Below are 15,009 nucleotides of genomic sequence, written 5' to 3' on the forward strand. Positions count from 1 at the left end.
TTAACTCTTTCAAATAGTTCGGGTCTGTTTGTCACCAGAAGGTCTAATATGTTATCGCCACGAGTCGGTTCTTTGTTTAACTGCTCAAGGTAGTTTTCAGATAAAGCACTTAAAAACATTTCACTGTATTCTTTGTCCCTGCCACCCGTTATGAACGTTTGAGTCTCCCAGTCTATATCCGGCAAATTAAAATCTCCACCCAGAACTATAACATGGTGGGGAAATCTACTCGAAATATTTTCCAAATTATCCTTCAGGTGCTCAGCCACAACAGCTGCTGAGCCAGGGGGCCTATAGAGACATCCAATTACCATGTCTGAGCCTACCTTAACCGTGACCTTCACCCAAATCATTTCACATTTCGGATCTCCGTCAATTTACTTCGATACTATTGCACTTCTTATCGCTATAAACATGCCTCCCCCTTCACTGTCCAGCCTGTCTCTGCGGTATACATTCCAATCTGAGTTTAGGATTTCATTACTGTTAACGTCTGGTTTCAGCCAACTTTCTGTCCCTAGTACTATATGGGCGTTGTGACCGTTTATTAATGAGAGCAGTTCTGGGACCTTTCTATAGACGCTCCTGCAGTTTACTATTAGCACATTAATACTGTTATTCCCTGTTGCATTTTGCCTACTCCTACCTTGCCGCGTCTCAGGAGGCGTCTTATCGGGCCTAGGGAGGGATTTCTCTAACCTAAAAAACCCCCATGTGCACTCCACACGTACTCTGCTACCCTTGTAGCCACTTCCGGCGTGTAGTGCAATGCTCCAAATACCATTGTTGGCCAATGCCTAGATCTTCTCAGCAATGAATAATTTGCACTTTCCTAATCAAGTGCATCCACACCGCCTTTAGTTAAATTATAAAATTTGATAATTACAGGTTTGGGAGATTATGAATTAACCTCTGGTGTGTGGTGCATCAATGATACTAGAACAACTGTTATTCCTTTTTGGTATATAAGATACCATAAATGAATCCAAACAATGATGAGTCAAATCATACGGATTTTTGTGGCTGAAACTCTCCAGGAATTGCTCATTTATTTCTTTACTTACTTATTTTTTGCACTATTCTGACATAAGTAAGCCCACATTGTTTCAAAGCATCTACTGTCACCAGTAATGTTCCTGTTTCTCTGAAAAATACGTTCTATCAACTTTAGAATGCTTTTTGTGGGGAGTGATTGTGAATTATTTCTCGATGATATCTGTCCTTTACCTGAATGTAGAAAAGCTGACAATAAGTAATGAGTCTTTGCATTGCATAAGCACACAATTTGCAAACTGTATTGTCCAGGCTTTGATTTCAGTATTGACAGAAACAATGTCATCTGAAAGGCACTAACATTTCATATACAGTTGCATATTTGGAGTAAATATAAGAGGCTTCACAGTTTTCTGTAAACTTATCAAACTCATAGAAAATAAGAGCTTGATAGTCAAACCCTTTCAGGCTTCTCATGTCTTTATGTCATCAAATCTCATAGCAGACAAAATGAATTAAAACCTGTTTTAATTCATTATAGCTTTGAAAACATTACATCCTGTTCCATTGATAGCCCATAAGGTTCATACATTTTCATGATTAGATTCAGATATACCAATAAGAAATAAAAGGGAAGTCAAATGAAAACCGAACACCCACCACAACAGGACTGTGGAATGGTTCCATTCAAAAGTAATCATCACAGGTGTTACGACATTTGTCACACTGGGATGATCAGTTCCTGTTTTGTGAAATGTAGCTGGTCACTGAAGGATCCACAACTGCAACCACTCTTGCATGTACTCGTCTGATTGAAACTGATGTGCACGCGTCTTCCTTCTGGTCACCGAAGATGTGAAAAACACATGGCAAAATAGCAAGGTTGTACAGGGGATGTTGCAGTGTTTCACAAACAAATTGCTGAAGTGTGGCCTTTGTCCAATTGGCAGTGGGGGGGGGGGGGGGGCAGTTTCATGCAACAAAATGATTACAACCAACAGTATTCCTGAGCGTTTTGACTTTATATGGTACTTCACAGTTTCTGCAAAGTGTCTTCATACACCGTGCACTGATTGTGGATGTTCCGGGGTATCAACAAGCGATGGCATGAAGATGAAGATCGCAAGAGCAAAGCAGGCTGTGAGACGAGGTCAGCCAATAGCCCGCTGACAAGGACCGCACCACGACAGGAGTGCCCTCTCGCTGAAGAGAATCTAAGTGCCGCTCCTTCCAGCCTTGGCCGCACAGTATTAGCACAATACTAGGAGAGCACTACGATAGCAGTGTGATCCATATCAATTGCTTACATGGACCTTGTATACAGCGAAGGACTTTGATTGATTGCATGTTGCCCATCACTTGCAACACCATTGTAAATAGAAGAAAGACATGTATGAACATTGGTTTCAATTGGGTGAGGACATGCAAGAGTGTATTTAGTTGTGGATCCACCAGTGGCCAACCACATTGTACAAAATAGGAATTGATTGTCTTGTCTCCCAGTGGGATAAATGTCTGTGATTATTTTTGGATGAAACCATTCCATGGTCTCATTGTGGCAGGTGTTCTATTTTCTTTTGACTGCTTCTCATAATATCCCTAGGAAGGGCTTCATTTCAGCTTCATTAACACGGTTACTATAAACAGGAAATGCACAACTCGCAGTCTTTTCTAAAAGTTCTGTTATCTTTTTCATTGGTTTGTTCTATTATATAAGCTACTATATTGTTGGCAACGAGAGAAGACCATGACTCAACAGGTGGCAAGTTAGCATTTTTTTTATTTTCTTTTTCTTTTTGCAGAACCTTCGAGACCCGGTAAGTAAGTTACAATTTATATCTTGTTCTAGATGATGCTGGGGCAGTTTTGGATAATTTATAACACTTTTTTCCACAAAAATAACCACATTGTCTTACTATTTCTTGATTTTCTTTGTAAAAATTCTCTTCTTCTGCCTCTTATAGTTCTCCAGTTCACTGTCAGTCCCATGATCAAATGTTTCTGTTTCACTGCTGCTAAACTTGACTGCGAATCTAGTGTATCCAATGGGTCAGTCTTCACTAGCTACAAATAACTCCAAAATCTGATCATCACTCGAATGCCACTCCATTCTGTCTAAAACAATTTATGATGAAAAATAAGAAGTCTTTATAGCCTTGTGGGGTAGATTTCCACCCCAACTGGTCCCTATGAAAATAAATGGACGCTACTTAGCAAGCACCTGCACAATGAAAAAGCACACAGAGTACTAAGATTACATAGATATCAAGTGCCAATGCTGTGATCGGTATGGAACTGTAAACAAAAGGGCAATGTGTGGAGTAATAAATTATGCCAAGAATATAGTAAAGGGTTAATACAATTAGGTCCTGAAAGCAGTCTTGTGGAACTTCTCAGACTAGTTGCAACATTTTGGCTTCAAATATTTTCTGTCCTGTGTAGGCTCAGTTGTTTCATTTCCTGCATTGTAACTGCTTCACTTACTGCTGTGGAGCTGACTGTTGGATTAAAACTATGTAAGGTTACTTTAACAATTGTCACTTTCTCCTTTGGAAGTCTGAACAGCTGTTTTTGTTCCACTTCTGCAACATCTATTTTCACCTTAAAGTAACAATATTTTACTTATTTTGCTCACAAAATTCAAAATTTCTCATTTTCTTGTACATATTTTATGTCATACCAATTGTCCAACTACACCTTGTGCTTTTTCAACGTTTCCCAGCTCCACTGTAACACATGTTCCACACTTTGAAATTCTGCTGCATTCATGTTCAGTACTACCAATCTTCCATTACAAAATTCCATTTCTCGCCTAGTGAGAATCTCTGCTCGCTCAAATTTCTCTTTCTACTCCAGCAGTTGAAACAACTCACTACTCTCTAAGTTACACTATAAATGTTTGCTTTTTCCATGTTGTCATGGTGTGGTATCAACATCCTGCCTTTCAATGAATTCAGAGGGAGAGGAAGTGGGCGAGGGAGGGGGGGAGGGAGTGGTGGAGGGGTGGGGGAGAGCTGGGGAGGATTGTGCCAGCCACTTGATTTCATTTGTCACTCGTATACATTATCAGATAGTCATACTCCTCATTAACCTGGTCAACTTGTGCGAAATACTAGCTACCCACATTACAGGTTTATGGTCAGCAAATATCACAAACTTTCTGCCAAAGATGTATGGTCTAAAGAATATGACTGCCTAACAAATGGCTAAGATCTCCCTCTCAACAATACTGCATCCTATTTTTGCTTCATTCAGTGTCCTCGAGGCTTATTGACTGGTAGGTTGTTTCCAAACTTTCCTTGACTTAATATTGCCCATATAGAAATCTGATTGGCATCTGCGCTGATTACGGTGGGTCTGGCATCAAACCCTTGGCTGACAGGATAGCACACAAATAACACACTTCATTTCGCAAAAATTCACTTTTGTCAACCTGTAGCTTTAGACAGTGGAGTCTAAGCCTTTTAAACACTTCCATTAGTCACACATTATGTTCCTCTAAGGAGAAGCCAAATATCACTATGTCATCCAAGTAGATGAGAAATTTGTCAGCTTATAACCATGTCTACACAGAGGTCATCAATTTCTGAAACATACTTGGAGCTGTTTTAAGGGCCATGAGCATTCATCTGTATTTGTAATGCCCATACAGCAAACTAAAAGACATCTTTTCTTGATACTCTTGGTCTAATAAGACCTGCAAATAGCCTTTTGTTAAATCAAGGATTGAGAAGTATTTTGCCCTTCCTAGACTGTCAAGCATTTCTTCTATCCTCAGTAATGGGTAAATTGAATTCTGGAAGATTTCATTAAGTTGCCTACAGTCAGCAACCGTACACTATTTTTGTTTTTGACTGGCATCCATCTCTTTAAGAATTATTATGAATGGAAAGTTTCATCCGCTATGATATCAACATCCAACATTTTTTGTATCTATTTCTACAGTGCCTATTTTTGTGCTTGTGGCATTCTATAGGGCCATGAACAAATCACCCTGAAAAATATCGCTATATGTGGTGCATAGTTCTGTAATGGCTACTTTCTTTTTTGTGTTTTAATGAAAACACAGATATTTTCTTTCAGCATACTTATTTGTGCTTTCAATTGTGGCTTGTTTTAATTTAGGTTGCTCATTCTGAATCAGCCCTGCTTCAGCACTCCTTCAGTTATCAACTGTGGGAGTTCTATTGACACACTCTCATTTGTAGTGTTCAGTACACTCATTACGCACTCTCTCGGCTGCATTTTTACCAATGGCTCAAGTAGGTACATGCCCTTGGTGTTCTCCTATTTCAGTATAAATGCCTCTCTCATTCTATTCACCCCTCCTCTTAACCTAAACATCCGTTCCTGTTGAGGCCCTACCGTCGAGTCTTCTTTTGCTTTGCTTGTGTCTCCAACTTCTCTCCGGCAATCCTGGTTGTCTGTTCTGTCATAGTTAGATGGTTTGCTTTCTGTTGCTACTACTTTCTATGGGTGTTTCGCTTTGCATCAAAGCCTGTTTCGAAACAGCCATCTCTTTTCTTTACCTACACTTTGTGGAGATCACATTCTTACTCTGTCTTCATTTTGACCATTCCCTATGGATCCACACTCTTTTGATGGCCTAATTAATTAGGACTCCATTTTCCTTAAAGAAGTTTCTGCTCACTAGCCCATCAAATGAAAGGTCCACATCTTCCCTGATTATGTGGAAGCAATGTCTCACATTATGCTTCTCGTTTGCAATCAGTGGATTATAGTTCCTTCTGCCTTTGCAACTGTATTAGCAATTCCCGAATTCTTATACCATCAGTCGGATTATACATTCCACAGCCCCTCCAGCTAACCTTCCACCATCCCTAAAGCTACTACTTCGTACTAGGTTTATAGATGCCCCACTATCCACAATGAATCTTATGCGATTCTCTGTGCCTTCTTGCATTCCAATTCTACAAGCTCGGTCATAGTTTTGTAGTCAACTGTCAATATTTTTTTGAGTAAGGCATAAGACAATTTCTAATAGCAGCTAGGCGAGAATCAAAAGAGCTTCACCAAGCAATGTGCTGCGTCCAGGTTCATCCATATGACCAGGCATTGGCACCCCTGGCAGTGCCTGATTGTGGTTAACTGCAATACCTCTGACCTGCTATCAATAATGGCCACTGGTGGGAATATTAAACCCCTTGCTAAGTTTCCCTGCACTTAACTCTTCTTCTGTGCATGGTAGGCACACTCTGCACAGTCTCTCACATAGTGTACAGTTCATTTACACTTGAAACATGTCATGAACTTCGACGGTGCATACATGCTTCTGTGTACTGTCAAGTTACACTGCGAGCACCTCACTATCTGTCCTTTTCCACGCAATTAAGAGGAACCTGGGGGGAATCAATATCATTGTAGATCCCTAGGAAGAACACCGCTCTGCTCATCTTCCATATGAGCACAAGGCTGCCTTCCAATTCTGACTCTTGCATGGTACAATGGATGGCTTCTCTATCGTGATGCTGCATCACATCTACCACTAAGCTATGCTTTCTCCACATTCTTGCCAACTCACAAACATTTGACACACAAAGTAATCCGACACTCCTTTCTTATCTAACTTTGTACCAGGATGGCATGCATGTGTTGTCAAGTGATGCTTAGATTTCTGACCTGCAATTTTGCACATGCCACACCAACTATTGTAGTTTTTTTTTTACAAATTTTAAGAGTGTGTTGTGCTCCTATGGATTTATGAGCTCAAACTCAATATTGCAGTGGTCAAGAAAAACATTTTGAATATTCTTAGTGCTATTGAAGGTTTTTGATATTAATTTGAGTGCTTCAGAGAAATTAATAAACTGCTGGCAGGGTGACTCTCGTGCATCTGTACCATTACACGAAACACTTTGTCATGTGACATGCCTTTTACGCTGTTGCACTCACCCCAGGTGTTCTTGTTGCTCATTCTACTGCTGCTGCATGCCATCTGGTGGCATAGCTTTGTCCGAGTCCTCTCGTTGTTGCTGCTGCAGAGCTTCGTCTATGTCCTCACACCACCATCTGCTGCTTTACTTCTGTGCGCCATCTGCTGCCACTATTGCACCACTCTAACTGCCTACTGGGATGACTGCCTTAACCCCAGGATCTACAGCTTCTCATTCTGATTTCTTATATCTTTTCCAGGCACCATTAAACTGCTGGGTCCATTCCAGATCTCAGTTCTACCATTAGTTTGCATAGTGATTGTTCAAGTAATGCAAGGTATTCTCAAAGCCATTCTGTCTTTCTGTTTGATGTTGGGCTGCGTAGGTCCGATATTTCAAGAGAAGGGTGACCTTTTCCAATAATTTGTAGTGTGCAGTTGCTGCATAGTCAAACAACAATTATCTTCCACTAATCCATGACCAACTGCACACACCTGGCACTATAAAAAAATTCTCACATCCAGCGAGTGGTCTATAAGCTGAATTACAATATATCAGGGGAGGTCTGTTCAATTGGCTAACCATACTGATAGCTAATCAAATATGTTAACGAATAATGGAACTCTGTGAAGAAAATATAAATAAATGTAGTACTGCTCATCCAAACAAAATATTGAGAAATAAACTACTCCTGTTTATAGAAACTGGAAAGTTTCACTAAAAGAAGGTACGCAAAGCTAAGTATTAAATGTGACAGCACCAGAGCAAATTCTCTAAGTCCAGGCACCATGCCTGGATTATGTGAATTTCCTTCAACTCACTGTCCATCTCTAATTCAACATTTGCTGGAGACGTACTATCATGTTATATTTCCCCGTGGCTTCCATGTTTCCTGGGTCACATATGGACATTCAACCAATGCGCAGTGGCATGCTCTTACATGAGGCCACCACATCTATGACCGGCCAACATTCTTCCTGTGGCAATTTCTTTGTATTCTGCAAGCATAATTGTCTGCTCTGACTACTGTTGTTGCCTTTCAAGAACTGCATTGTCCGTATATGTGAAGGTACAGAACATCTATTTAAAACTGCATATTAACATTATGAGGCTACATTCACATCATTTGTTGGATGTAATTCTGTCGTTTTTTAATGACTTCCTACAAGAAGAGCCAAATACCGATAGTTTTATCAAAATGGTACTCACAGGGTTGACCCTTTTCTCTTCTCTGCCTCAGTTTTGATTTATTGTTGGTTCCAACAGCATCTTGCACTAAAGTATATGCATACTCTCCATCATATGAAGAATAAAGGCCGGGTACAGCATCCTTGACCTAAAATATAAAGAAATGAAAGTGAAAAATAAGCAATTTATAATTCACACTAATTCTATGCATGGAAATACTTACTTGAGCATATTCAGAACCCAAATCAACATTTTCTGGTGTTGCCAAAGGCGCATGTCCGAAACCTGCCTGTTTGGCAAGTTTGTTCACTGTACTTTCACGGCCAGCAACATTCATTCTAGCTATTGCATCTGTTACAAGCGAGAAATCCTTTAAATTCAGTTTGCCTGGTTGCTGAAAGGAATTTAAAAAAAGGTAAGTTTAAAGTTATCTCCTTATGACACACACACACACACACACACACACACACACACACACTCACAGAGAGAGAGAGAGAGAGAGAGAGAGAGAGAGAGAGAGAGATGGAGCACACTAGAACCTGGATACTTGCCTTTTTCAGGCAGTGATATACAAAGTGTGATCGAAAAGTAATGGGAATTCTTGTTTTTCTTAAAGAATTTTTATTTACTCATCAAAATCTACTTTGTCCCCTTTGAAGTAATCCCCCCCTCAGGCACAATACACTTGTGCCAGTGCTTTTTCCAATCTTGGAAGCACTTACAGAACTCACTTTTAGTTATAATGTTCAGCTCTGTCAGCGATTATGTTTTTACCTTATCAATGGTGGCAAAATGAGAAAATCATGAACAAGCATTGAAGTGTAAGTTGGAGCATTATCGTGATGCAATTTCCATAAGTGGTTCTGCCACAATTCTGCTCGTTTTCTGCAGTTTGCTTTATGCAAACAGTGCATGAATTCCATTAATATTCCTTATTGACTGGATGACGATAAGGGAGCAGCTCATGATGCACTATCCCACTGCAATCAAAGGAGGAAACAATGAGAAGAGTTGTCAAATGTGATCAAACTTGTCAATTTTTTTTTCGGTCTTGGTTCTTCAGGCAGTTTCCATTGGGACAACTGGGCCTTGATATCGACATCATATCTGTATACCCGTTTGATCACCTGTTATAACCTCCTTTAGAAGTTCTGGGTCTTTGTCAACATCATTCAGCAATTCCTGATGTCGTTTTAGGTTGACATTAAAAAATGTCATGCCCAAAAGTCTGAAGAAATTGCTTGGCATGAGCCAAGGGATATGCCAACATCATCAGCAACCACTCTGATGGTGATTCGGCGATTTTCCAGAACAATATTTTTTAGTTCTTCCACAATGTCATCAGTAACTGATGTGCTAGATCATCCAGGGTAGTTGTTGCATTCCAACATCTTCACGACCCTCTTGGAAACATTTATAACACTCACAAATTCTTGTATTACTCATAGTAGATTCGTCAAAAGCCATAGTCAGCATTTCGAATTCATTGTTGCACTTTATTCCATTTTTTCAAACAAAATTTAATGCAAATTTTTTGAGGCATCTTTTTCAAAAGTATAAATTCACCGAACACTCAAAAAAGAAGTATAACATTTTCACATATTCAAAACAGCTAAAAATGAAAACAGACGTCAGAAGGAACATGTGTACCAAGAAGAAGAAAAAAAATTAAAATCTGATGTATAAAGGCCGCAAAATTAAAAAAATCCTGTTACTTTTTGATCAGAGCTTGTACAATTTGAGCCAAGTCTCCACTGGACATAACCAAGTGAGTGGAAATCTATCCTGTATATAACTACACATTACACTGATACCTGGAACTATCATTATCAAATCATGAAGCTAAACTCTGTGCTTTACATTTATAATTAAACTAAGAAAGATAATGGAGAAAAAAGTTAACTTGGTGTACCGAATGGCAGCATACCTAATAGATATATGATCTAGCCACATCAGTAACATGCCTCTAGAAATAGACATTTCTATCAAATGTTTGATGAGAAGCAAGTAAATGTGAACTTGTGAAAGTGCTTAGATGTATAAATTAATAAAGAAAAAATGGCAAGAAAGTTAGAGATAATTTTTTTCAAAAAAAAAGTTAGTGAATTAAACTCTATTTGTAAGATAATATGAATTATATTAGTGAAATGTTATCAATGAACACCAAGAAAATCTTTGACACAGAGGAAAATATTGTGAGGGCATGGAAAACTTTACATCAAATAATTTCTGGTACACCTCTCGCATCTCTTCTATGGTATGAGGCAATGCAGTGTATCATGTACTGATGTAGTTTACAAACTGAAGTTATGATTTTAAGAGTCAAACCTTCTAGTAATATACCTAGTGAACTATTGTCCAAATTCAAAGAAAGTGTCATGCAAGGTTTCAGAATCAACACACTCCATGAAATATGTTCATACCTATTTGCTAACACACTCAATGTGCAATAAAAGACAAGAGCCGATGGAGACTATGAGTCACTTACAACTGAAGAGAGAAATCTGTACAACATATAAAAAAGGCAATCTTCTCAAGATATGTCACAAAAATCATGAGAGCTTGCAACCATTCAGAAAGGGTAGCTGAATTAAGAGACCTTAAGTAAAAGAAAGTATCAACTGCAACAGATAAGAACAAAAAGATTATGAATACAATTCAGGTGAGCATTTCACCAGCGGAACTCATGTCAAGTGAATTTACACAGTTGAGTTCTACTTTATCCCAACTTTATGTTTTATTGTGAAGAAGAATGAATCAACTATGTTGGAGCTTTGTGAACTACATGATTTGCCATTATACATCCGAGTAGCTGAAGTGGTTCTCTTTTATGAAGATGAAAGTATTACACAAGCCTACTGAAATATCAACACCTGAAAGGGTAAATAAACTTTTTTTAAAATTATTAACAGCTTCTTTGCAAACTGACCACCACACAAATTAGATAAAACACAAAACATGAAATTCTCTGCACAACGCTGACTACACTGTTTGAAATAATTTACGAGGGAAGTTCAGTAACCAAACAGAATATTCTAAATTATTGGGTATTTACAATGAAAAAAAACACTGAACTTTAAATCACATGTGCATCACCTTAAACTTCTAAGCTCCACAAATGTTGCACTGTGGATAATAGCAGGTTTTGGATGTCTTATGGCATTATATTGTGGAGTTACTCATCATTGACATAGAAATTATTTGTTGCACAGACGATGATAATAAAGATAATATGCAGTATCCTCTCTGGAAACTCTTGTACACAGTTCTTTACACAAATGGACATACTGACAACAGCCACAGAGGACATTCACTCCTTTGTGGAGTTTATTGTTAATAACTGCTGCTCAGAAACAACAGTAACAATTACAAGTAAAATTTAGAAGGAGAAATTATTTACACTATCCATGACCCAAGCCAAGTGTTGCTCAAAAAGAAGTGTGATATTCAAGCATAAAAATTTTGTACTATTTAACCAGTAATGTGAAGAATCTAATACGTAATAAAAGTAACTTCAAATACAAACTAAAATGATATCTTCTTGACATTCCCTGCCATGGGTGTGTATGTGTGTGTGTGTGTGTGTGTGTGTGTGTGTGTGTGTGAGTGAGAGAGAGAGAGAGAGAGAGAGAGAGAGAGAGAGAGAGAGAGAGAGAGAGGGGGGGGGTTTAAGATTAATGTAAAGACCTGCATGTAAAAGGTCAGTATGTCACCATAGTTATAACTAAGAAAGAGAGTTATACTTGTGCACTGACTCATTCCATATTATAGGGATAGATAACTATTATGTTCCATGGAACATTTGAATTACTAGCCAAACAACCTCTCACCATCGGCAGATCATAGGTACACAAGTTAGTGAAATCTTTGATTAGGAGAAAAATTACAGGGTCTGCGAAAGAAATATCACAGCATAGGAACAAAAGGGTTGTCAAAGCATCTAGATTGAGAGTGAGATGCAGGAAGGAAGCTGACAACTAACATGTGATTTAAAACCAGATGCACGCAGGAACTGAGTAAGCTGGAAGCTGAGTACAGTCTTAAAATATGCCGTATTTTACTGAAAATTATGAATACAGTCCATGTAAATGGAAAAAAGGACCCGAGAACTTAATTATAATGTGAACAATACTCTATCAATACAAGAATGTTCCAACATATATGCAAGCTAAACAGAACTGAAACTACTTGGATGAAAACACTTTAGTTCCAATGCACAAACTATTTCTCTTACCTTTAGTGTTTGACTGCTTCCTTTAGGCCTTGTCTTGGTCACTGGCATATGCCGCCTGCCAGTGGTGAAGGCGTGTTGTTGGTAACTTGACATCCACACACCGTCTTCTCTATCTGTATCACAGGCAAGTATGAGATACATTAGTCACTTCTGGCACTGCATACAATTTGAATAAATACACAGAAAATGTAGCTATCAAGTAATCTCAACTACCTGAATCACGTGTCACCAGAGAGTCCCGTGAATCACTTATGTCAGCTATGAAGAAAAAACATTTGATAAACTAGCTGTAGGCAACATAATAACCATGACAAGTAACATAAACAAAAGTGATCTCTATCAAATAAAGTGGGACCAAAGAAGACCTCTGATGAATGAAAGGATACCACTGAGTGTTCTTAAAATTAATAGCAGGTTAAGCCTAAAAACAAAACAAAGAGAGACAATTTGGAAACTCAGCATAGACTCAAAGCAATAAATTACCGCAACAGTTGAAACATAAATTTAATATTCATAGCAAACAATTCAGTTACTGAAAACCATTAACTGTATACATGTGACCTGAAACACAGCTATAATTACATGATTACTAATCCCTATTGGATAAATTTCTCTCTAGTGCACCATATTTACTTAAGAGGCATGACCTACATCTTACACTTCACTGCAGATAAATAACTACTCCTATACCCTGTGCTACATGAATAAAAAATGAATCTACAGGCTTACTCACTTAGTACATGATGATCAACTTCGTGTCTTACGGTCAATGATAGTGAATGGCGGAATAAGTACCAGTCAATTAAATTCCTTCAAAGAGATCTGGTGTGGACCTCTAGTAATATTTAATAAATTACTCACTGCTGGGTGGATAATTGTAGCACCACTTTCAATAGGTCCAGGGTGCACTATACACAGGAAGTAGCTATACTAAAGAAGCAGAGAAAGTGTGGTGTGCAAAGGAGGATTTTTTTTTAGAAAAGATAAATCCCTCCACTACCCAGATAAATGTTGATTTAGAGATGAAAGAACAGCAGCCCCAAGAATTACAGAAAGGTGTACTTGTCATGACAAACTGGAGAAAGAGAATGTGAATATAGTACTGGTAAACCAAGGGAGTGTGTATGGGAAAGTCACAAATTAGTCTCACTTATAAGGGGTAACAATGTTAGTACTAGGGACATAAAGCTGGCTGAAACCACATGTTAATAGCAATCAATTCTAAATTGCTACTGGAATATGTATTGCAAAGATAGGCTGGAAGCCAGTGGTAGAGGTATTTTTGTAGCTGTAAATAATGCTATAACATCCACTGAGGTTAGCACAGATTCTGAATGTGAAATGATTAGTGTGAAGTCATGTGTTGAAGATGGAGCAATGACAGTAATCAGATGCTTTGACAGGCCCACTGCTTCAGGAGTAGTAGTGGTAGGACATTTCCAGAAAAAACTAGAGAAGGTTGTGTGCAAATTTCCTGGGCACATTACAGCAGCAGGGGCGATTTCAGCTTACCAGCTGCAGACTGGTAGACTTAAGTGATTACAGCAGGTGGTAGGGGCAGGGTATCATGTGAAATTGTTCTGAAAACCTTGCCAAAAAATTACCTTGAGCAGTTAATCAGGGCACAGGCACTTGAGAGTAACACCTTAGATTTCCTGGTTACAAAGATGCTTGATTTCTTTGATGCAGTTAGTGTAGAGCAAGGTATTAGCGATCACATGGTGTTTTAGCCTTACTGACTATGGGTGTGGCAAGAAATGCGTATCAGATTACCTGAGCAGTCAACATCAAATATTCATCTCTGAGACTGAAAATGTTCAGTATAACCGGTCAAAGTTCATGAATACTACACAATACATAATTAGACAAGTGCTGAGCCAAGTTGAGAGGGATGGTAAAGACATGCTATGGTTTGTCATATAACCATGTTATATGGCCAATTTTTTTTAAATCTTATCTGAGGCATCTCCAACAACATTCTTCCAAAGACACTCACTGTGGAGTGTGGAATATAATTGCTGGATTAAGACTTCAACATGGAGAGAGGTCAGTCTGTTTATTTAGAGAATGGCCTTTAGTCACTAATGGTGAGTGCAGCTGCTCGCATAATGAACAAGGGGTGTGGAGTGGGCATGCAGGCGAGGCAGATGAGATGACAGTGAGTTTTGAACCTGTGCAGATGACGGCAGGTGGTGCATCAAGAAAGGAACATCAATTGAGTGACCCCATTATAGAAGATGTTGGGATGTGGCTGTCAACTACTTTGGATGGAGGGTTCCAGGTTCTGTTCCAGGCTTAAGTCCAATCAAAGGAAGTGGTCAAGTTCGAAAAGCATGGTAGAAATCTGTTATGAATTTGTTTATGTGAGAAGCATGATGGGATAGTGAGGAAAGCCATTGACTAAAGACTCTCAGAAAGAGGTTTTTCAAGAAAGTATTGCAGTTATTTGCACAACTTTCAATCTGATGACATTCTGTCATACTGCGAGCTGACTTGTATCTTGCAGCATATTGCTAGAGGTACCATGTTGCTGTTGGGGCCACAAAGAGGTGGCATGAGGAATTTTGGGAACTTACCGATTAAAGTGGTGGCTAACTATAAGAAATTGTTTGTTGTAAACTGGTTCACAGTGAAAACCTGTCAGACTGTAACTACTGTTTCTTTATGAAATTATTCTATTTGACTAATTTTCCTCAAATT

General features: G+C 38.7%; 1 protein-coding gene across 6 annotated transcripts in view; it reads right to left on the reverse strand.

Annotated features, from left to right (window-relative positions):
• Positions 1-15,009, reverse strand: part of LOC126248661 (rho GTPase-activating protein 190) — a 325,162-nt gene that overhangs the window by 101,818 nt on the left and 208,335 nt on the right. For 4 of the 6 annotated variants that reach the window (XM_049949876.1, XM_049949875.1, XM_049949878.1 and 1 more), the window contains 4 exons: positions 12,523-12,567; positions 12,310-12,422; positions 8,299-8,469; positions 8,097-8,223 (listed from right to left, as the gene is read on the reverse strand). In XM_049949876.1, the coding sequence (XP_049805833.1) occupies positions 8,097-8,223; positions 8,299-8,469; positions 12,310-12,422; positions 12,523-12,567 (456 nt within the window). The remainder of the gene's footprint in view (positions 1-8,096; positions 8,224-8,298; positions 8,470-12,309; positions 12,423-12,522; positions 12,568-15,009) is intronic. The other 2 variants (XM_049949877.1, XM_049949879.1) reach the window with 1 other exon arrangement.

This window comes from Schistocerca nitens, chromosome 3, assembly GCF_023898315.1.
Source record: "Schistocerca nitens isolate TAMUIC-IGC-003100 chromosome 3, iqSchNite1.1, whole genome shotgun sequence".
Classification (NCBI taxonomy): domain Eukaryota; kingdom Metazoa; phylum Arthropoda; class Insecta; order Orthoptera; family Acrididae; genus Schistocerca; species Schistocerca nitens.